Source organism: Oryctolagus cuniculus, chromosome 10 (genome assembly GCF_051225735.1).
Source record: "Oryctolagus cuniculus isolate XC-2025 breed Fujian yellow rabbit chromosome 10, ASM5122573v1, whole genome shotgun sequence".
Classification (NCBI taxonomy): Eukaryota; Metazoa; Chordata; class Mammalia; order Lagomorpha; family Leporidae; genus Oryctolagus; species Oryctolagus cuniculus.
Window position 1 is genome coordinate 56,973,964 of NC_142876.1, and position 21,018 is coordinate 56,994,981.

At 44.2% G+C, this 21,018-nt stretch overlaps 1 protein-coding gene and 1 long non-coding RNA gene across 17 annotated transcripts in view; one reads left to right on the forward strand and one right to left on the reverse strand.

Annotated features, from left to right (window-relative positions):
* Positions 1 to 14,498, reverse strand: part of THOC1 (THO complex subunit 1) — a 56,835-nt gene extending 42,337 nt beyond the window's left edge. For 6 of the 13 annotated variants that reach the window (XR_016214620.1, XR_016214619.1, XR_016214621.1 and 3 more), the window contains exons 1-7: positions 14,417 to 14,498; positions 11,962 to 12,035; positions 11,809 to 11,869; positions 10,551 to 10,617; positions 6,430 to 6,548; positions 5,962 to 6,010; positions 2,855 to 2,950 (exon numbers count right to left, since the gene is read on the reverse strand). Coding sequence is in view for 9 of the 13 variants with exons in the window: in XM_002713446.5 (XP_002713492.1) it covers positions 2,855 to 2,950; positions 5,962 to 6,010; positions 6,430 to 6,548; positions 10,551 to 10,617; positions 11,809 to 11,869; positions 11,962 to 12,035; positions 14,417 to 14,470 (520 nt within the window). In the remaining 4 variants the exon portion in view is untranslated. The other 7 variants (XM_089305866.1, XM_089305865.1, XM_089305864.1 and 4 more) reach the window with 7 other exon arrangements.
* LOC127492402 (uncharacterized) overlaps positions 14,009 to 21,018 on the forward strand; it is an 80,574-nt gene continuing 73,564 nt past the window's right edge. For 3 of the 4 annotated variants that reach the window (XR_011379408.2, XR_016214624.1, XR_016214622.1), the window contains exon 1: positions 14,009 to 14,144. This is a non-coding gene — a long non-coding RNA (uncharacterized LOC127492402). The remainder of the gene's footprint in view (positions 14,145 to 21,018) is intronic. The other variant, XR_016214623.1, reaches the window with a different exon arrangement.

The window sequence follows — 21,018 nt, forward strand, 5'->3', positions numbered from 1 at the left end:
CTTTTGCCTTGAGGACATCTGCCACAGGAGGAATCAACTGCAAACCTGAGCTACTCTTTTAGTAGCTTTCTGAAGCTGCCAGGATAAAAGCAGACCTCTGAACCCAAAGAAGGTGATAAATACAATCATCTTGACAAATCCAATTTCCAATCATTATCAAAGCTGGGAACTTGTGGTGCTATATACCCTCAAGAACAGATGAGCCAAACTGTGGACTAGTAGAAAGTCGTCTCTACTATCTAGGGAATCATAAGCCTCTCAATGGGGCTGGATTAAGGTAACCTGAATTGGTATTAGCCCTGCATCCTGCCAGTGCCTGGCAGAACCAAATGAAAACATTATCTGGAAAAAGGTCACCTATCCTACCTAGGCCTCAAAATCATTCCCTCAAGAATAACATTCAGGGGCCAGCATTGGGGTATACCAGTTAATCCACTGCTTGTGATACTGGCATCCCATATGGGCACCAGTTCCTGCTAATGGGCCTGGGAAAGCAGCCCCAGATGGCCTAAGTACTTGGACTCCTGCACTCACATAGGAGACCTGGAGGAAGCTCCTGGCTTCAGTATAGCCCAGCCAGGGCTGTTGTGGCCATTTGGGGAAGTGAACTAGTGGACGGAAGTTCTCTCTGTCTCTATTTCTCTCTGTAACTCTTCCTTTCAAATAAATAAAATAAATCTTTAAAAAACAAAATCAACAACAACAACAAAATAACATTCAACAATAACAAGACATCATGAGTGAGAAATAGTTCAAACAGTAGAAGCAGACCCACAGAAACATAAGATATTGGAACTATCAGATAAAGGCAATAAAAATACAAAGCTGACTATGTTAAAAAAAATAAACTTGAACTATCATTAGGCATTAAGAAACTAAAAACTGACAGCAGACAAATAAAAAACCTGGAAATAAGAAACACAGTAAAGTACAATGAAAGACATAACAAATTACTAACTCATTTAGAGGCAGATTAGATTATTCACAGTTGAAGAGAAAAGCAGTGAACTGGAAAGTAGTTCTTAGGAAATTATCCAAAATATAAGGAAGAGAGACACACAAATTAAAGTACATAAACAGTAATAAATTAAGAAACAGAGGACACACTGAGATGGTATACTGGATGTTTAACTGCAGATCTGGAAAGAGGGAAAAAAGGCATACATAATATTTGGAAAGAAAATGGTTAAATTTTTTGCCAACTGAATTAAAAATACTAATCCAGTTTGAGGATGCCCACATGATAAAAAGAAATTCATGCACAGATACATCACCATAAAACTTAAGAAAACTAAATAAAATCTTAAAAGCACAGAAAAAAAATCAGATTATCTTTAAAGAAGTTAGATTTTTGGTTTGTCTATAGATTAATGGAAGAGAGAAAGTAAAGATTATTTATGGTGAGATTAACTCCTCTATATGGTATCAACACAAAAGCTTTTATCTGCTGAAAACATTCTTTAAGAATAAAGGAGGGGGCCGGCGCCGCGGCTCACTAGGCTAATCCTCCACCTTGCGGCGCTGGCACACCGGGTTCTAGTCCTGGTCGGGGCGCCGGATTCTGTCCCGGTTGCCCCTCTTCCAGGCCAGCTCTCTGCTGTGGCCAGGGAGTGCAGTGGAGGATGGCCCAAGTACTTGGGCCCTGCACCCCATGGGAGACCAGGAGAAGTACCTGGCTCCTGCCATCGGATCAGTGTGGTGCGCCGGCTGCAGCGCGCCAGCCGTGGCGGCCATTGGAGGGTGAACCAACGGCAAAGTAAGACCTTTCTCTCTGTCTCTCTCTCTCACTGTCCACTCTGCCTGTCAAAAAAACAAAAAACAAAACAAAACAAAAAAAAGAATAAAGGAGGGCCGGCGCCGAGGCTCACTAGGCTAATCCTCCGCCTGCGGCGCCGGCACACCGGGTTCTAGTCCCGGTTGCCCCTCTTCCAGTCCACCTCTCTGCTGTGGCCCGGGAGTGCAGTGGAGGATGGCCCAAGTCCTTGGGCCCTGCACCCGCATGGGAGACCAGGAAAAACACCTGGCTCTTGGCTTCGGATCAGCGCGGTGCGCCGGCCGAGGCAGCCATTGGAGGGTGAACCAACGGCAAAAGGAAGATCTTTCTCTCTGTCTCACTGTCCACTCTGCCTGTCAAAAAAATTAAACAAAAAACAAAAACAAAACTACCACTAACACACAAGGCAGGTCTTCAAAAAGTTCACAGAAACATGCAGTCTGGTTTAATTGCATGAATGTTTTAAAGTTCCTTCACATACTATAGGTCTTGCTACATGGCTCTTCACATACTTTAATCTTCACAACAGATGGAAGTATGAGCTCAATATTAAGAAAGGGAAAAGTGAAGCAAAGTGATATTAAAATCTGGCATATTTGAACAAATTAGGGAAGAGGAAGGCTCTGGAAAATTGGCAACATTCCATATCTGGGGCTAGACAGTGTTTATACAAGTGTCTGCTAAGTAATTACAGTACATATTTGATTATGTGCTTTTCTTAGGAGTACTCCATTTAATAGTAAAAATCTGTAAAAATGAAAAGAGGTAAACATGGCTAAAAAAGCAGTGATTGAGAAAAAATGAAAACAGAAAAATTTGCTTATGTTATGAAATGAAAAACAGACCTCATAGTTCACATCCACATTATTTCAGAGTAACTCAGCTGCATATTAATGAACTTTAAACTTAAAGAATCAGTGATTCTGTTTCAGAATTAACTAATATATTCTAGGATAAGTAAAAGGAAATAAAGTGGCTATTTTGTATAACTTTCAACTTTTTAGGACCATTTTCCTCATTATGACAGATTTTAATCCATTGAAATGTGGAAAAGAATTTATTTAGTATATAAAAGCTTACCTGATTTCTCAGATAGAGGAAAAAGCCTGGCCAAAAAGAGTTGAATTCGTCCACAGAAGACCGTATTCTGCGATTTAGATAATCTTCTTAGGAGATCTAACAATATATGGAAACGAACATTACAGAGGAAAGATCATTCAACATTTATTAAAACTACATCTAAGCTTCTTAACGAGTTTGTCAGGAGTATTTGCCACATAAAAGTACTAAAAAGCAGTAATAAAAAAATTTCAGCATGGGGCCAGTGTTGTGGCATGGAAGGTTAAGCTGCTGCCTGCAACATCTGCACCCCTTATCACAGTACAGGTCTGAGTCTCTCAGTTGCTCCATTTGTTATTTCTTATCCAGCTCCTTTTTTTTTCTTAAAGATTTATGTACGTATTTTCAAAATCAGAGTGAAAGAGAGAGAGAGAATCTTTTTTTTTTTTTTTTTTTGGACAGGCAGAGTGGACAGAGAGACAGACAGAAAGGTCTTCCTTTGCCGTTGGTTCACTCTCCAATGGCTGCCGCGGCCGGCGCGCTGCGGCCGGCGCACCGCGCTGATCTGAAGGCAGGAGCCAGGTGCTTTTCCTGGTCTCCCATGGGGTGCAGGGCCCAAGCACCTGGGCCATCCTCCACTGCACTCCCTGGCCACAGCAGAGAGCTGGCCTGGAAGAGGGGCAACCAGGACAGAATCCGGCGCCCCGACCGGGATTAGAACCCGGTGTGCCGGCGCCACAAGGCAGAGGATTAGCCTAGTGAGCCGAGGCGCCGGCCCGAGAGAGATCTTGCAACCACTGGTTCACTCCCCAGTTGGTGGCAATGGTCAGGCTGAAGCCAGGAGCTTCATCCCATCTCCCAGGTGCAGAGGCCCAAATGCTTGGGCCATCTTCTACTGCTTTTCCCAGGCCATTAGCAGGGAGCTGGATTGAAAGTGGAGCAGCTAAGAAACGAACTGGTGCTCACATGGGATGTCAACGTCACAGGCAGTGGCTTTACCTGCTATACCACAATGCTGGCTGCCCAGGCTCCTTTCTAATGTGCTTGGGAAAGCAGTGGAAGATGGGTCAAGCAGCTTAGTCTCTGCCACCTATGTATGAGATGCAGATGGAGTTTCTGGCTATTGGTTTTGGGTTGGCCCTGATCTGGCTGAAGTGGCCATATGGAGAGTGAACCAGTAGATGGAACATCTCTTTATCTGTCTCTTTCCATCTCTGTCACTCTGCCTTTCAAATAAACAAACAAAAAAACACCTTAAATAAAAAATTCAGGGGCCAGTGTTGCAGTGTAGCAGGTTAAGCCACTGCCTGTTTCGATGGTATCCCATATTGGTGCTGGTTCAAGTCTTGGCTGCTCCATTCCTAACCCAGCTCCCTGCTAATGACCTGGGAAAAGCAGTAGAAGATGGCCGAAGTGCTTGGATCCCTGCCACTGACATGGGAAACCTATTTGAAGCTTTTGGTTCCATGGCTTCGGCCTGGCTCAAGCCACGGCTGTTGTAGCCACTTGGGGAGTGAACCAGCAGATGGAAGAACTCTAACTCTGATTTTCAAATAAATAAAATCTTAAAAAAAAAAAAAGTTCAGCATAAGAAAACTTTACTAAATTTTTCTAATTTTCTTTTTTTTTTTTTGACAGGCAGAGTGGACAGTGAGAGAGACAGACAGAAAGGTCTCCCTTTGCTGTTGGTTCACCCTCCAATGGCCGCCGCGGCCGGCGCACCGCGCTGATCCGAAGCCAAGAGCCAGGTGTTTCTCCTGGTCTCCCATTGGATGCAGGGCCCAAGCACTTGGGCCATCCTCCACTGCACTCCCGGGCCACAGCAGAGAGCTGGCCTGGAAGAGGGGCAACCAGGACAGAATCCGGCGCCCCAACCGGGACTAGAACCCGGTGTGCGGGCGCCGCAAGGTGGAGGATTAGCCTAGTGAACCGTGGCGCCGGCTTCATTAGCTTTATATCTCAGAACTTGAACAGTTTAATTTTTCTTAGGAAAGTAAATAATCATTCTTAATAAATCAGGTATTTAAAAAAATGTTGTTTTATCTTTATAATGTTATCACTGGTACTAATTTGCCTAATCTTCTGGCCACATTTAAAAAAATTTTTTTGAAAGGCAGAGTGAGAGAGGGACAGCCACGGAAACATTTCTTTAATCTGCTGGTTTCCCAAATAGCTGCAACAGCCACCCTGGTCTCCCACATAGGTGGCAAGGGCCCGAAGCATGTAGGCCATCTTCTGCTGGTTTTCCAGGCACATTCTCACTAAGGAAGCTGATTCAGAAGTGGAACAACCAAGATCCAAATTGGCACTTTGATACAGGATGCTGGAATCGCAAGCTGTGGCTTAACCCACTGTGCTGCAACACTGGCCTCCATATATACATTTTTTTAAAGAGTTATTTATATACTTGAAAATCAGAGTTACACACAGAAAGAAGCAAAGGCAGAGAGACAGAGAGAGAGAGGTCGTCCATCCGCTGGTTCACTCCCCAGTTGGCTGCACTGGCCAGAGCTATGCTGATCCGAAGCCAGGAGCCAGGAGCTCCTTCAGGGTCTTCTGTGTGGGTGCAGGGGCCCAAGGACTTGGGCCATTCTCTACTGCTTTCCCAGGCCATAGCAGAGAGCTGGATGGGAAGTGGAGCAGCCAGAACTTGAAATGGCACCCTTATGGGATGTCCACACTGCAGGTGGTGACTTTACCCGCTATGCCACAGTGCTGGCCTCCCCCATGTACATTTTTAAAAACAATTATTTATCAGGCCGGCGCTGCGGCTCACTAGGCTAATCCTCCACCTTGCGGCACCGGCACACCGGGTTCTAGTCCCAGTCGGGGCGCCGGATACTGTCCTGGTTGCCCCTCTTCCAGGGTAGCTCTCTGCTGTGGCCAGGGAGTGCAGTGGAGGATGGCCCAGGTGCTTGGGCCCTGCACCCCATGGGAGACCAGGAAAAGCACCTGGATCCTGGCTCCTGCCATCGGATCAGCGCGGTGCGCCGGCCGCAGCGCACCGACCGCGGCGGCCATTGGAGGGTGAACCAACGGCAAAGGAAGACCTTTCTCTCTGTCTCTCACTGTCCACTCTGTCAAAAAAAAAAAAAAAAAAAAAAAAAATTTATCATAGAATTACTTACCATTGCACATACGCAGTAGATAGTTTTTCCCAGCGGAATAAAATGTATTCTGAAATCAAGAAAGAAATTATTTTTCAGGAATTCTTGTACCCCTTCGACAACAAGTCATAGGAAGTTAAATGTTAAAGAACACTAACTTACACCAAGAATCTACCAAGCCACTTTTGTTTTCAGTGGTTTTTTAGTGAAATATTTTCAGATTTTTAAGAAAACATGAAGTAGCTCGTTTAAATTTGTGAAATTATGTATTTTTAAATTAATTTTTACTACTCAATCAAAATGTGCATGTGAAGTTCTTCTCTACGCATGGCTCTTATTTGGTTCTACTGAGAAAGCACAGTATATAATTCTTTCACAGTGACAAACTTTTTGGTAATAAGCAATATTAGAAATATTAGCAAAAGATCTTCCTTTAGAACTCTGGATCTACAGAAAAATGTCAGCAGGAAAAGAAACCAAGGCACTTACTGATTTCCAAGTAGCAACATTTTTTTCCACAAAAGTGAATATTGTGTCACATTGATCCAAAGGAAGACAATCCAAAACATCTCCCAATAATACAAAAGGTGTAGATGCAGTGCAAATACCTTCAAGTGGAGCACAAGCCAATTTAAAAGTTTTTAAAACTGTAAATAGACTATGAAAAAGAATTCTGAAGATTATCTTAAATGAGGCACTTTGTCAATCATAATAAGACTTTAGAAAAAAACATAAAAGCAATCAGAAATTTCCAAAATGGGACACTTACATAATTTCAATATGCACACTAAGTAAAAATGATCTAATTCTTGGTAACATCTAGAACATTTACAGAAGTTAGTGCTTTTTGTTTGCTAAGTGCTTTACATATAGTTATACATTTAATTCATACACTCCTATGAGGTACATCCTATCATTATCTTTATTTTGTAGAATGGGGAAAAACAGACACATAGGTTAAATAACTTGCCCAAAATTACAGAGCAATTATGTAGTAGAGCTAGAACACACGTCCAGACAGTTTGGCTCACAGTCTGTTTTTGTCATCACTGAGTTATTTAAAAGAATATAATGAAGCCAATTAAAAACAATGATTATGATAACCATAGTAACCTGGAAAATTGCTTATGTTAAGTGAAATTATGGCAGGGAGGCAGACAAGACCAGAGATGAGATTGAACTAGATGACCTCTAAAGTCCCTTACAACACTGAGATTCTTTAATACCACATCTTTGGCATTCAAAATATTTGAGAGGCATAATCCTTGCCCGTAGTCACAGTACAGTCTGGCATTTTATGCACATTTAATAATTACAGAGCTGAAGGAAATTCTCTACATTTCATGCAAAACATCCTGAGTCAGTAGACTTAAGCGAAGGCATGGGAATCGCCTTTAAAAATAGAAACTCATTGGTGATTCTGATGAGCTGGCAAATTTGGGAGCCATGAGTTACAGCACGATCCCCAGAACTCACAACCTGCATCCCAGCTTCCACCATGATCCCTCTGCTTACCTTAACCTTAGCCGGATGTCCCTCTCAGTTCCTGAATACTGTGCTACACTCATACTTTGTTTTGTCTACAACACTATTTCTGCCTCAAGTGTCTTCCTCCTCTTTATCACAGGGTAAATTTCAAATCATACAGTAAATGTCAGCCCATCTGAAAAAACTTCCTGCTATCTTTGAGCACAGCACCTATCTATGCTTTGGAATCACAGCTAACATAAACCTACTGTAGCATTTAGCATATTCTAATTATCTCTTCAATGCAGACTGTGAACTTTTCAAGGGTAGATCTTATTGTATATTTTAACTATAGGAAGTGCCTGACACCAAACAGAAGCATAATAAACATCTGCTGAGTTCAACCTAAAAATAAAAATGAACAATTTGAAATTATGTCCCATGTCTCTCCCAAGAAGGAACCTTTCCAACTCAAAGTTCATGTCTTTATAGTTTAAGTTCACAAATTCTCATCTCTCAATTAAAGTAAAAGTTCTAAATGTAGATTTTGTACAACTTCAAGTGTCAAAAACATCATCACCTTTATAACAGTAATATAGCAAGGTACTCAATGAACTAAACACACTGTAAACTGAAAGGAACTGGGCAAGGAATGCTGCATTGTAGAATTCATTTTATGCTTATTGAATGATTATGCAGCTTGTATAAAAATCTAAAGGGGCCAGCCCTGTAGTGCAGCAGGGTAAGCATCCATCTCCAGCACTGGCATCCCATAGGGGCACGAGTTTGAGTCCTGGCTGCTCCACTTCTTTTTTCTTTTTCTTTCTTTCTTTTTTTTTTTTTTTTTTTTGACAGGCAGAGTGGACTGTGAGATAGAGACATAGAGAAAGGTCTTCCTTTTCCCCTGGTTCACCCTCTGCGGCCGGCGCACCGTGCTGATCTGAGGCCAGGAGCCAGGTATTTCTCCTGGTCTCCCGTGGGGTGCAGGGCCCAAGGACCTGGGTCATCCTCCACTGCACTCCCTGGCTACAGCAGAGAGCTGGCCTGGAAGAGGGGCAACCGGGACAAAATCCAGCGCCCCGACCGGGACTAGAATCCGGTGTGTCGGCGCCGCAGGCGGAGTATTAGCCTAGTGAGCCGCGGTGCTGGCCTTGGCTGCTCCACTTCTAATTCAGCTCCCTGTTAATGCACCTGGGAAAGCAACAGAAAATGGTGGAGACTAGATTGAAGCCCCTGGCTCCTGGCTTCAGCCTGGCCCAGTCCTGGCTGTTGCGGCCATTTGGGGCATGAACTAGCAAATGGAAGATCTGTCTCTCCTCTCTGTAACTCTTGACTTCCAAATAAATAAATCTTTAAAAAATGCAGTCAGAATTTATGAACTTAAGTTCACAAAACAGCTTGCAGCTTCAGTGGGAGACCAGTTTTACCATATGTGATCAAATTTTAGTAGGAATTAAGTATAAAATAAAATGGTGAGTAACACTATAGATTAAAAGGCACTTTTCGGGGTTGGCGCCATCATCCCATATGGGCGCCGGGTTCTAATCCCGGTTGTTCCTCTTCCAGGCCGGCTCTCTGCTGTGGCCCAGGAGGGCAGTGGAGGATGGCCCAAGTGCTTGGGCCCCTGCACCCACATAGGAGACCAGGAAGAAGCACCTGGCTTGAGGCTTTGGATTGGCGCAGCGCTGGCCGTAGCAGCCATTTGGGGAGTGAACCAACGAAAAGAAGACTTTTCTGTCTGTCTGCCTCTCACTGTCTATAACTCTACCTGCCAAATAAACAAACAAAAAAAAGGCACTTTTCATATATATTATCTGAATTAATCAAGTATCTTACCCAAACTGGTTAAAGAGAAATGTTGCTGAACGTTTTTCTCATTTCTCTCTGAAAATATCCAATGAGCTTCTACAACATTAGGCACTGTGTACTTACTATGTGCCTTAGTTACTGTCTCTTAAAACTGCCCCACAACACCACTGCCCCATTTTAACAGACCTCCGTCTAGTTTTCCTGCCAGTAGCCTCTCCCAATCAATTTTCCCATAGCTGCCCCTTAGTATAGCACACAAGCTTTTTACAACAGACCTTACTCCACCCTCCTACTTCTTTCCTCACCATTCTCTTTTTTCCTCTCACCCTTGAGGCAGGAGACACCTAAAGGTTAATTGGGGAAGCTGAGAAAAAGAAACGCCAAAAGTCATAGCTTAGAGGCTGTTTGTATAAATAACAACCAAAGAAACTCCAAAAATTTTAGAAGCCCAACTGCTTGTTTGAAAAAACCTTCTCTTACAAGCTGTATGCACAGATACAGTAATAACCAAACAACTCACAAAGCAGGTGTTTCCAAAGCCACACTAAAGGGTCCCTTACCCAATAACCACCCTTATAAAAATGCAACATTTTTCACATTTGGGGTCTCAAGTCTCAGCCTCAATTTGAGGTCTGGCTTTTGGCCCATCTCTACTCCCTTAAGCACACTTTTTTCTTATAATACATCCTTGCTGTCATACTTACTGTCTGTGTGAGCCTTGTTAAGTTCATTGTCTCAGATCCAGAAGAATCTGGTCCCTAACATTCTCCTCTTGACTTCCACAGCACTCCTGCTCCCCACAGTCCTCTTGCTATGCTGAACTTGGCCTTTGCATAGCCATTCCCTTCTCTGTCTGATAAACCTTTCATCCCTCACATCCCAGCTCTTCTGTTAGAGCTTTTCTGATTACTCTAGATTCTGAGATTTAGAAAGTCACTTTTACTCTATTGCCTTCAAACACATTTTATTCACACTTCAACTACAGTATTTACAACACAGTTAAGATATTCATACATTTGCTTCCTCCATTAGACACTAGGTCCTTACAGGTGAGAGTTGATCGTTTTATTTATCACTGACTCTCCAACTCTTAGCTCAGTATTAGGCACACAGTAGATGCTCAATGCTTACTGAATGAATCAAACAACTAGTGAAAAAATGCAAGCACCAAATGTGCACTGTGTAATAGTGATGAGAAATAAGTATGACCTAATTTGATTGGGAGAACTTCATGGCCTGAAGAGTGAATGAAATCAGATGGGTAGAGAAAAAGTTTTAAATAAAGCATGTCATATCCAAGATTACTTAAAAAAAAAAAAACAAAACATTCTTACCTTCAGTTACTCCCCCAATAGCAAGAGAAATAATAGCTAAAACGTTTTCACATGACGAATGATTTATCTACAGAGGAGAAACAATTTGATTTAGGGGCAACAGTTCATGTTAATGACAAAAACATCCTGACATTAACTTTTTACAAATATAGGTTAAAAATATTTCTTACAGAAGGTAAACATTATTTTCTGCGATAAAATATAAAAAATGAACATTAACATATCAGTAACTGCAGAAGTATGACAAGTAAGTAAAAATCAGGTGACTAATTCAAAACCCAATAATCTCAGAAGAATGGTTACTCTCTCTCTCACTGTCCACTCTGCCTGTCAAAAAAAAAAAAAAGAAAAAAAAAAAAAAAAAACCACACACACACAAAAAAAAGAAGAATGGTTACATTAGCAAGATAATGAAGCACAGAAGTGCTGAGACCCTAACTCAATTAATGGCATCAAATAAAGGCAAGGCTGGTGGAATTAATGTACTAGGGAATCAACACCTGTGAGAAAGGGTTTTAATGGGGGGTGAAGGAGTGTGCTTAGGTTATAAAAAATTATAAAAACCAGCATTTATTGAGTGTTCAATTGTGTTGTTTTATACAACAGTAAAATAGTAGTTCCCTTCTTACAAATTAAACAAACGCAAAGTAATTTGTCCAAAGTCTCACAAATAGAATGTATGTCTGAAGAAAAGGAAGGAACCTGTCTGATCCGGACTTTTCTGAGAGAAAAGAACACTGCATTGTGTCCATTAGAAGAGAATCTAGCTTTCTGGCCACTGACCTTTACTTGAACAAGAATAAACTGTTGGAAATTTTTCCTTTCTTTCAAAAGTCCCACTAATTGTAAATAAAAATCACATTTTTCACGGTTAATTTCTTTATTGAGGTGGGAGAGGCCTCAGTTATTTATGCATGCTTTCTGATAAGAAGGATGCCACAGGACAATGATGGCTTGGAATCCCAGCCTCTAAGGCTGAATGTCCTTGATGAGACCTTACACGCCATGATCTGAAGCGTCACTGTTTATGTAGCAAAGTGAAAGAGACTGCCTTTTCTTGTTTTATTAAACCAAAACTTTGAACTGCACCTGTGCTACCAAAATTCTTAATTAGGATATAAATTCCTGTATCACTATCACAAGGCAGCAAGCTCTACAAAAAGAATCAAATATTCAATCTAAGAAAAAACATTTTTAAATAACATGGCTTATTAATTTGCTAGCAAAATTTTAAGTGAATAAAGAACAATATACTTACAATTTCTTCTTCAAGAACACCTCTGAAAGCCTGGTCAAGGGTACATTTTTTTTCATTTTCACTATCGGATACAAAAGATACCCTCGTTTCAAAAATAGTTCAGATTAAGTACAAAGTGATAGGTAAGTAATTTTTCGAGGTAATAATGCTTACCTTCCAGGTAACTGGCCAAAAGTACTCAACAATGGCTTGATATTTTTGTTGTTCAAGGCCTCTCTGGTAGATTTCTAGACAAATAAAAATGGCAAATAATTGGAATTTTGATTTTTGATTATTTACTGAAAAACAGTGTTTTGGGCCACTGTGAAACCAGATTCTGTCCTGTCCCAAGAGGTTGGATCTCACTAGCCTCAAACTTCAAGCCCCTACACCTGAAGCGCCTCAACAAAATCGCTTGTATAAAAGAGAAAAACATACCATTAATCAAAAATAAGTCTAAAAAATACTTATACCCGGAAAAAAAATACCAATTTTTCTTTCAGTAATTCTTATTCCAAATGCCACCGAATGATACATATCCTCTAAATTTAGCAAAAGCTTCCTAGCGAGATTTCTTCATCCTAGACTCTCCCTTCTACCTTTTTTAAAATATCACCTTCTGCTTTAAAAAAAAATTAACAGTGGCTCCTTACTTACATGTTTCAGCTTTTGAATTTCATAGCACTCTCAAGGTTCCTGTTAATATCTGTTCATCCGAACTTACTTCCCACTACTTCCTTCACCTTCCACTGAAGTCTAGTCATTTCTTCACTTTCTGTCAAGCTCTACCTAATGTATTCACACATTCATGCCACTTTTCCCACTGGCTCATCCAAATTCAACCCATTTTTCCAAACCCATCTCAAGTTCTACCTCCTCTGGGTACCATGCTCAGCAGTCTTACACATAGTAAGCACTGAATCAATACCTGCTGATCAGATTCATATATACATGGAAAGTCATCTTATTACCTCACAGGATTTGGATCTAGACTGGAAAGTTCCACTCCTGGTTTTTGTGACTAGTAGGCTTAGTAGTTTGGGGCTTATCCCATTGTCTGTTTCATTATCCAAATGTGTTAAACATGGTGGTTGTTATAGATCCTTACTAACAGCAGCTCTGGCATCACCTGGGAATTTGTTCTACGTACAGAACCTCAGGCCTCAGTCCAGGTTTACTGAATCATTGTCATTTAAGATTTCCAGGTGATCCCAAGACAGGGATGTTTGAGAAGCACTAGATGAGATCATCTCTAATTAAATGGTCCCTTTAAGGACTAATAAGATCTTGAATAATCCTAAATTTTTGCAGAATTTCAAAGCACCAGGGATTGTAGCAAAATGCATACAAAGAAAAAGATTCTGAAAATGTAAACAAGTTGTAATCTGTTAAAAAACAGATGGAGGCAGGCACTTGGCCTAGCGGTTAAAACACTGGGGTACCGACATCAGAGTGCCCAGAATTCCAGTCTGGCTCTGCTTTCCCTTCCAGTTTCCTGCTGATGCACTACGGGAGGCAGCAAGTGATGGCTCAATTAGTTGAGTCCCTGCCACTAACGTGGGAGATCACCTGATTGAATCTGTGGCTCCACGCTGTTACAGGCATTTTGAGTGAACCAGTAGATGAGAGATTACTCTCAAATAAATCAGCTTTAAAAACAACAAAGAAAATGAACATTGTATGGACAAAAACCTGGCAAACGAGAAAACTATTGAGTTTACAAAGAATCAATCCCCCCCCCCCCCACAGGATTTTCATTCTTCATACCTAATTGAGCAGTTAAATATCTGATTAGTTGAGTCATGTCTTGGAAACATGGGTGTGAGTGCTAGAGACGAGTACAGTCCATTTACAACAACGTCTTCATACAAACTATGATGGGGAACACAAACAAGGGCTCTAAAATCAGAAAAATCAGTCCAGTCACTTAACTTTTTCTTTTTTTTGGTATTTGGTGATGAGGGGAGCGTCTCAGCTTCCATCTCAAGCACCCGGGCCATAAAATTTAGTCAGTTTCACAGTGTTACTCCAATAGTTACGTGTTTCCCCAAAGTTCAAACTACCTCCCGCATTTGGTCAAGAATAAGATAGCGTCTGGTAACCCTCTCCAGGGTGACCTGTTTGCCTCTTCCCGCTTAGGAGCGCCTTACCTATCTTCTGGGAGATCCCGAAGGTTAAAAGCCTGATGAACAGGCAGCTGGAATCACCACCTGGCCCTTTAGGAGGCGGGGCGGGAGCCGGGTCTCCCGGCTGAAAGCTCTCCCGCCATCCCCCTCAGCGGTTCCCCTCCCACTTCTGGAGACACCTGCCCGGCTAAGCGAGCAGAGGGGCTGCACCCGACCGGAGGTCGTCGCCAGGTAAGCTCTCCACGCGCCGCCGAGGGCGCCCAGAACGCCGGGTCGGGGGCCCACGGGCGGGAGGGCGTAGGCGGACAGCGGCGGACGCACCGTAAGGACAGGTAGTGCACCTTTTCCTCCTTCCCAGCCCCCGACGGGGCCGGGAGCGAACGCCGCGGAGGACACACCTCTGTCTCGCTTTATCAAAGGGGCAAAACTCCAGTAATTTCGGAGAGAGGAAGGGGAAAAGAATAGCCCAGAGTCACGTCCGCGTATGCCCGACAGTGGCTCACCGTAAACCGCGTCCGCGCTTCGGGCAAACTGAAGAGCGGCGGCGTCGGAGACATCTTCCCGGCTGCGCGTGCCCGCCACTGCGCTGCGGCGCCTGCCGATGACGTCAAGCCGGGAGCAACGAGATTGGCTCCGCGCGCGGCTAGAGTGGCCTGTGGGCGTTGGGGCTTGCGAGCTCGCGGTTGGGAACTTCTGGGGAGACTGAGTTACCGCGCAGTGTTTCGTGCGGGTTCTTGGGGCGTCCTTGGGGTGAGGGGACTTGGGCAGCCTCACTTTGCTCTCCCCAGTGCAGAAAAGGCCCGAGGCGCATTTGAGTTTGGGTGGGTTTTCTAGGTTTTGGGAGGCGGTTGAATGGCGGCTGATTGCGGCGCCGGTGGGCGGCGCAGGAAGGTGGCCGCTGCCCGGGAGTCTAAGGCACATACATGCCTTATCTGGGGAAAGCTCCAAGCCGGGGAGGTGTTGGCGGTGGTCCTGTACCGCTTGTTCGCGTCGTCTCCGGATCTTTAGGTTGGGGTGGTGGCGGACTCAGATGGAGTGTATCGGCCGTGTAGCTCATGGGCCCTGCAGCTCACAGAGCGCTGTTCCTTCTTCAAAATCAACTGGTACTTGTCTCCAGGACTGTTGATTAATAGCTTGAATGAAATAATGCCTGGAGGTGAGGAATGCCTTTACCCTGGGAATCAATTCTGTTTACTGGTACAGGGAGGTCTCTGCTGAAAGAGAGAAACTTTTCCAGGGGAAACTTGACCTGTGAGGAGCCAAGTGGCGGTAATTCTGAGTTTATGCGGCGGGGAAGGAAGCCGTGATGCAAACTTGGGGACTTCCTACCAGGTCCTACCCTTCACACCTGTACCTAATTAAGAAATCCAGGCGGCGCCGAACTTCCATCACTTCCCTGACATCCAATAACAACACAGGAAGCTAAGGCAAAGATAGTTATGCAGGGTCCTGCTCCTAAGTGGAAATTGTGAACAATGAATACCTGGAGCATTACAGCCTCCCCAGAATCCACAGTCATGCAGATTTGATTATATACGTTGAGTTTACAAATTGGCAAAACAAGAATGATTTAATTCAGAAATGTGCTTTGTTAGTCCGATGGTACCTGGTGTAATAGAATTATTGTTCTTATTACAGATGATTAACGCTCTGGAACACAACTGAAACCTCAGAGGTGAATTATTTGTAAAAGAAATACAGAAGAGCTGGAGTTTATTGACTTAGCAAAACCCAGTGACTTAGAACTGTTTATTTTACAAATACCTGTTCAGCACTTGGATTGGTTGAATGGGTAACAAATGATTGGATGAACAAAATAATAAAGTGTAGTTCCTAATTTGAGGAATTCTTAGTTTGGTTGACATAAAAGGAACATAGCTATAATTTTATTTATTTATTTTTTTTGGACAGGCAGAGTGGATAGAGACAGGTCTTCCTTTTCCGTTGGTTCACCCCCCAATGGCCGCTGCAGCCAGTGCACTGCGGCCGGTGCACCGCGCTGATCCTAAGCCAGGAGCCGGGTGCTTCTCCTGGTCTCCCATGCGGGTGCAGGGCTCAAGTACTTGGGCCATCCTCCACTGCACTCCCAAGCCACAGCAGAGAGCTGGCCTGGAAGAGGAGCAACCGGGACAGAATCTGGCGCCCCCACAGGGACTAGAACCTGGGGTGCCGGTGCGCAGGCAGAGGATTAGCCTAGTGAGTCGCCAGCCTCCTGCTGCTTTTTAATGTGCACTCTGGGAACAGCAGGTGATGGCTCAGGTGCTTGAGTCTCTGCCGCTGGTGTGGGAGACCTAGATTGAGTGCAGGCTTCTGCCCCTGCCCCTGCCCCTGTAGTTGTTTAGGAAATGAGCGAGCGGATAGGAGCTTGGTCTTGCTCCATATGCTTGTGTGTGTTCTCACTCTGCCTTTTACATAAATAAAAAGAGAAACAAGGGAGATAATGCTGAAAAGTCAGATCAGAACCAAATTATATTACTATTTGAGGCCAAAGAATGTTATGGATTAAAAGATGGTATTTATAGTCCCTACCAAATTGTAGCTGGCGGTACGTTGTAGGTGAGGGAGAGAGATGAGCTGTTGTGCTGCCAAAATGAGTGAAGCAACACATGATAAAGGGAAGGGAAAAAGCAGATGTCGGGGTTGTAGAGTTCTAGTTTGAGTTAGGGATGATCAGGAGGTTCTGGAGATGGGTTGTGGTGATGGCGCACAACAGTGTGAATGTACTTGATGCCATTGACTTGAACACTTAAAAATAGTTAAATTTTATGTATGTATAGTCACAAAATATTTTAGAAGCTATTATAAAAAGGGAGCAACTTGAAGCTAGATAGTTTATGTAAGGGGCAGACACATCATATGATCTTGAGTACTCCCCTCCACCCCAGGTCATATTCAGTAAGGCAAGGAGGCAGGTGATGCATTTGAAAATATGTCCATCAAGGCTGGCGCCGCGGCTCACTAGGCTAATCCTCCTCCTGCCCCGCCAGCACACTGGGTTCTAGTCCCGGTCGGAGTGCCGGATTCAGTCCCGGTTGCCCCTCTTCCAGGCCAGCTCTCTGCTGTGATCTGGGAGTGCAGTGGAGGATGGCCCTGTCGCGTCCCTCGACCAGCAAGGAAGACACGACCCGAACTCTTCTTCCAGCAGTTTATTCAGGAACCTCTTTCAGACTTTGAATCTCGCGCCCTTTTTTCTCCCCTCCCTCTTATAGCCATCCGCGCACCAATCAAAAGCGGCCAAGTGGCAAGCATTGATTGGTACAGCAACGCGGAAGCCGGAAGGGAGCTCAAACATCTCCTTATTAGGAGATGTTTGTTTCTCGCCAGTCCTTCCGGGGGAAAGGAGCCGGCGCCATCTTTAGGGCGCCGTGCAATGGCTCCCCACAGTTCCCCCTTTTTGTTTTAGAACTAGGCATCTAAGGATTACAGGAGAAGGTAGGGGTCTGTCCCCCACTGCCAGGCATCCACCTGGAACAGCATCCTTTTCGCGGGGGTGGGATCTGGGATGCCAACCCACATGCAGACAGACTTGCCTTCCAGAGAACGTAATGGCTCGTTCTCTCTGCAGTGCTTTGCCTCGCACCCTGCACCCATGCCTAGCATTCAAGGAAGGCCAGCCATGCTTGCGGCAGTTGTCCAGCCTCAAGGGCATAAAAGGCTTGAGCTATCATGGCCAATTCCCGCCAATGAGCTGTCCTCATCCTGCACAAACACCACAGGCAAAATAACACAACAAGTAACAGCAACCCCGTCAAAGCTCCAAGTCCCGCCCACTCCTTCAGGCTGGAGACAGCTGGATCTGGGATGACAGTCCAGATGCGAAGGAGACATCCACACGCGTGGAGTTGATGGTGACCACGGCAAGGCGCAGTTGCTCCAAGGTGTAGTCAAATTCCGCGGACCAATTCGGCATCGGCTTTGGGAATACTGATAGAATCCCCCATCTCTGCTCCGCCAGTGTCCACTGCATTTGAGGCAGAAGTATCAAAAGCAACAGCAGGATTCTCCTCGTGGCAGACCCGCCTGACCGCTCGCTCCGGAACCCACACCGGGTCATGTTGATCCTGTGGAAAAACACAAACAGCACCTCGTGCCCATGCCAGCACGGGATCAGGGCCACGCCACTGGCCCGTCAAGAGATCTTTCCATTTTACCAACCCTCTACTTGGGTTTCCTTGTTGCTGATGCCTGTCCGCGGCTGAGTGCCCATGCACATCCAAATTTAAAAAATTAATTGTAAATAAGACTAAGGCAATTCTCTCTCTCGGGGTGCGGCTATAGCCAACTCCCCCTTTTTGTTTTAAAAGATATTCTTTCAGTGTGCGGTGTGCTCGCTCAATTATGCCCTGGCCCTGAGGATTGTATGGCAATCCATGGACAAGTTGAACCTCCATTTTTTGGCAATAGGTGGTAAAGGTTTGAGATGTATAGGCCGGGCCATTATCAGTTTTTAGCACCTGGGGTTTCCCCCAGGCGGCCCATGCATCCAGACAATGAGCAATCACCTGACGTGTAGATTCACCACTGAGGGGAGAGGCATACATAATGCCTGAGCACGTGTCCACTGAGACATGAACATATTTCAATTTCCCAAATTCCGATACATGGGTCACATCCATCTGCCATACTCTCCCAGGCAGTAACCCTCTAGGGTTTACGCCAACACTGGGTTGTGCACGAGTAACAGCACAGTCAGCGCAATCAAGTACAATCTGTCTGGCATCTGCGCGGGAAAGATGAAATTTCTGCTGCAAAGCGCGCACGTTGACATGAAAAGATTGATGGAAAGCTTTAGCAGCCTCTGCGGAAGTAGTAAAAAAGATGAATTCCTGTCTAGTACACAGATCTACTCGCGCATTGCCTTCACATAAAGGACCAGGCATGCCTGTGTGGGCTCTAATATGCTGAGCAAAAAAGGGATTTTTCCGTGACCAAAGCAACTGCTGGGCTATATGTAATAGGGATGCAATTGGGCTAGAAGGTTTAATCGGCCCTGCGGTTTCCAATATCTTTAATGCGTTCACCACATATAAGGAATCTGACAACAAATTAAAGGCAAAAGAGCACTGCTTAAGGACCTCAATAACTATTTTTAACTCCACAACTTGAGGTGAGCCTGGCTGAAACTGATGAAATACCGGGTCATTACCCTCTACCATATAAACCCCACAGCCTGTTTTTGACCCATCCGTAAATATATTTGGAACACCTAGTAATGGCTCAGTGGCTGTAATTTTTGGAAATACTACCGGATGTTCTTTAAAGAATTGTAACAATGGACTTTTTGGTAAATGATTGTCTATAAAGCCTGGGAACCCACAGCGAAACACTGCCCAATCATCTAAAAGAGCACATAGGACGTTGACTTGTTTGGCATCATAAGGAACAATCACTTCACACGGCAATTTTCCAAAATATTGTAAACATTGTTGCAAACCTTCCAGTGCTAGCTTTGCCACCGCTGCCGGATAATACTCAATAGACTTGGCTGGAGAGCTCCTTGGATGTATCCATAAAAGCGGACCTTCCTGCCATACTAGCCCTGTAGGTTGGCTAAGCGTTGGGAGAATGCATAATGACAATGGCAGATTTTCATTCATTCTGCATAAGAATGCCTCCTGTAATTTCTTTTCTACCTTCTCTAGGGCCTCCCTGGCCTCCGGAGTTAAGCACCGCGGTGAGTCCAATGCCGAATCACCACGCAAAATGACATAAAGTGGCTTAAGTTCATAATTGGGAAGATTCAAATAACCCCTAACCCAATTTATATCTCCTAATAATCTCTGAAAATCATTTAAAGTCTTTAAACTATCTTTGCGCAATTCCACCTTTTGAGGAACAATTTGAGTACTAGTTATGCGGGATCCCAGATAAGTTGCAATGCTTCCTTTTTGAACCTTTTCAGGGGCAATAAATAACTTCTTACTTTCTAACAACTGAATCAAATATGCAAAGCCATCATCTAATACGAATTCGTCTTTTGCTGCTAAGAGGATGTCATCCATGTAATGGATGCATTTTAGGGAAGAAAATCTCTTACGTAAAGGCCCAATCGCTTGACCCACGAATAGCTGACACATTGTGGGGCTGTTAGCCATGCCCTGTGGAAGCACAACCCATTCATACCTCTGGTCAGGCTGCTCATGATTGCACGCCGGCAAGGTAAAGGCAAACCTTTCACAATCCTTTGTATGTAGGGGTATGGAGAAGAAACAGTCTTTAATATCTATTATTATTATGGGCCATCCCTGTGGAAGTGCAGATAGAAGAGGCAGCCCACGTTGCACCGGCCCCATGACCTGCATCTGCATATTAATAACTCTCAAGTCATGTAGCAACCGCCACTTCCCGGATTTCTTTTTTATTACAAAAATAGGAGTATTCCAAGGCGATACAGAGGGTCTAATGTGTCCTAAATTCAATTGTTCTTGAATCAATTGCTGCGCTGCGACCAATTTGTCTGAGGACAGAGGCCACTGAGGAACCCACACCGGGTCCTCGTGCTTCCAAGTAATGGGAATACCTTCCTCAGCGGCCCCTATGAAAAACCCAGCCCTTGGCGAGAAGGCCTCTGCACTACTTCAGTGGGCTCATTTCTTCCTTGTAAGAATTTTCCTATTCCATAATTCGGATGGTGTCCCATATCCTTCATCAATTTTTGAGAAACACGGGAGTATTCATTACTTAATTTATAGTTCATGTCTTTCAAAAGGTCTCGGCCCCATAAAGAGATAGGTAAATCCAAAACATAAGGTTGCACCGTGCCTGAATGTCCCTCTGCATCCTCCCAGCGCAGCATTACTGCACTCATCTCAGGAGTTTCTGAATATCCCAGTCCCCGAAGGGATTGTGAGGATGCCTGCTTAGGCCACTTTGGAGGCCAATCCTTGGAGGCGATGATACTACGGTCTGCACCTGTGTCTAGTAGGCCGAGAATGTCCTTTCCATTTATTTTTATCTTTAAGGTTGGTCTCTGGTCTAGTTCTAAAGACAAGAAGGTACAATCTACGCCTGTGGATCCAAAGCCTTCACTTCCTCGTTGTTTCTTTGATGCACTGAACTGCAAATGCTTGCTAGGAAGGATTACAAGTTGTGCAATCCTATCTCC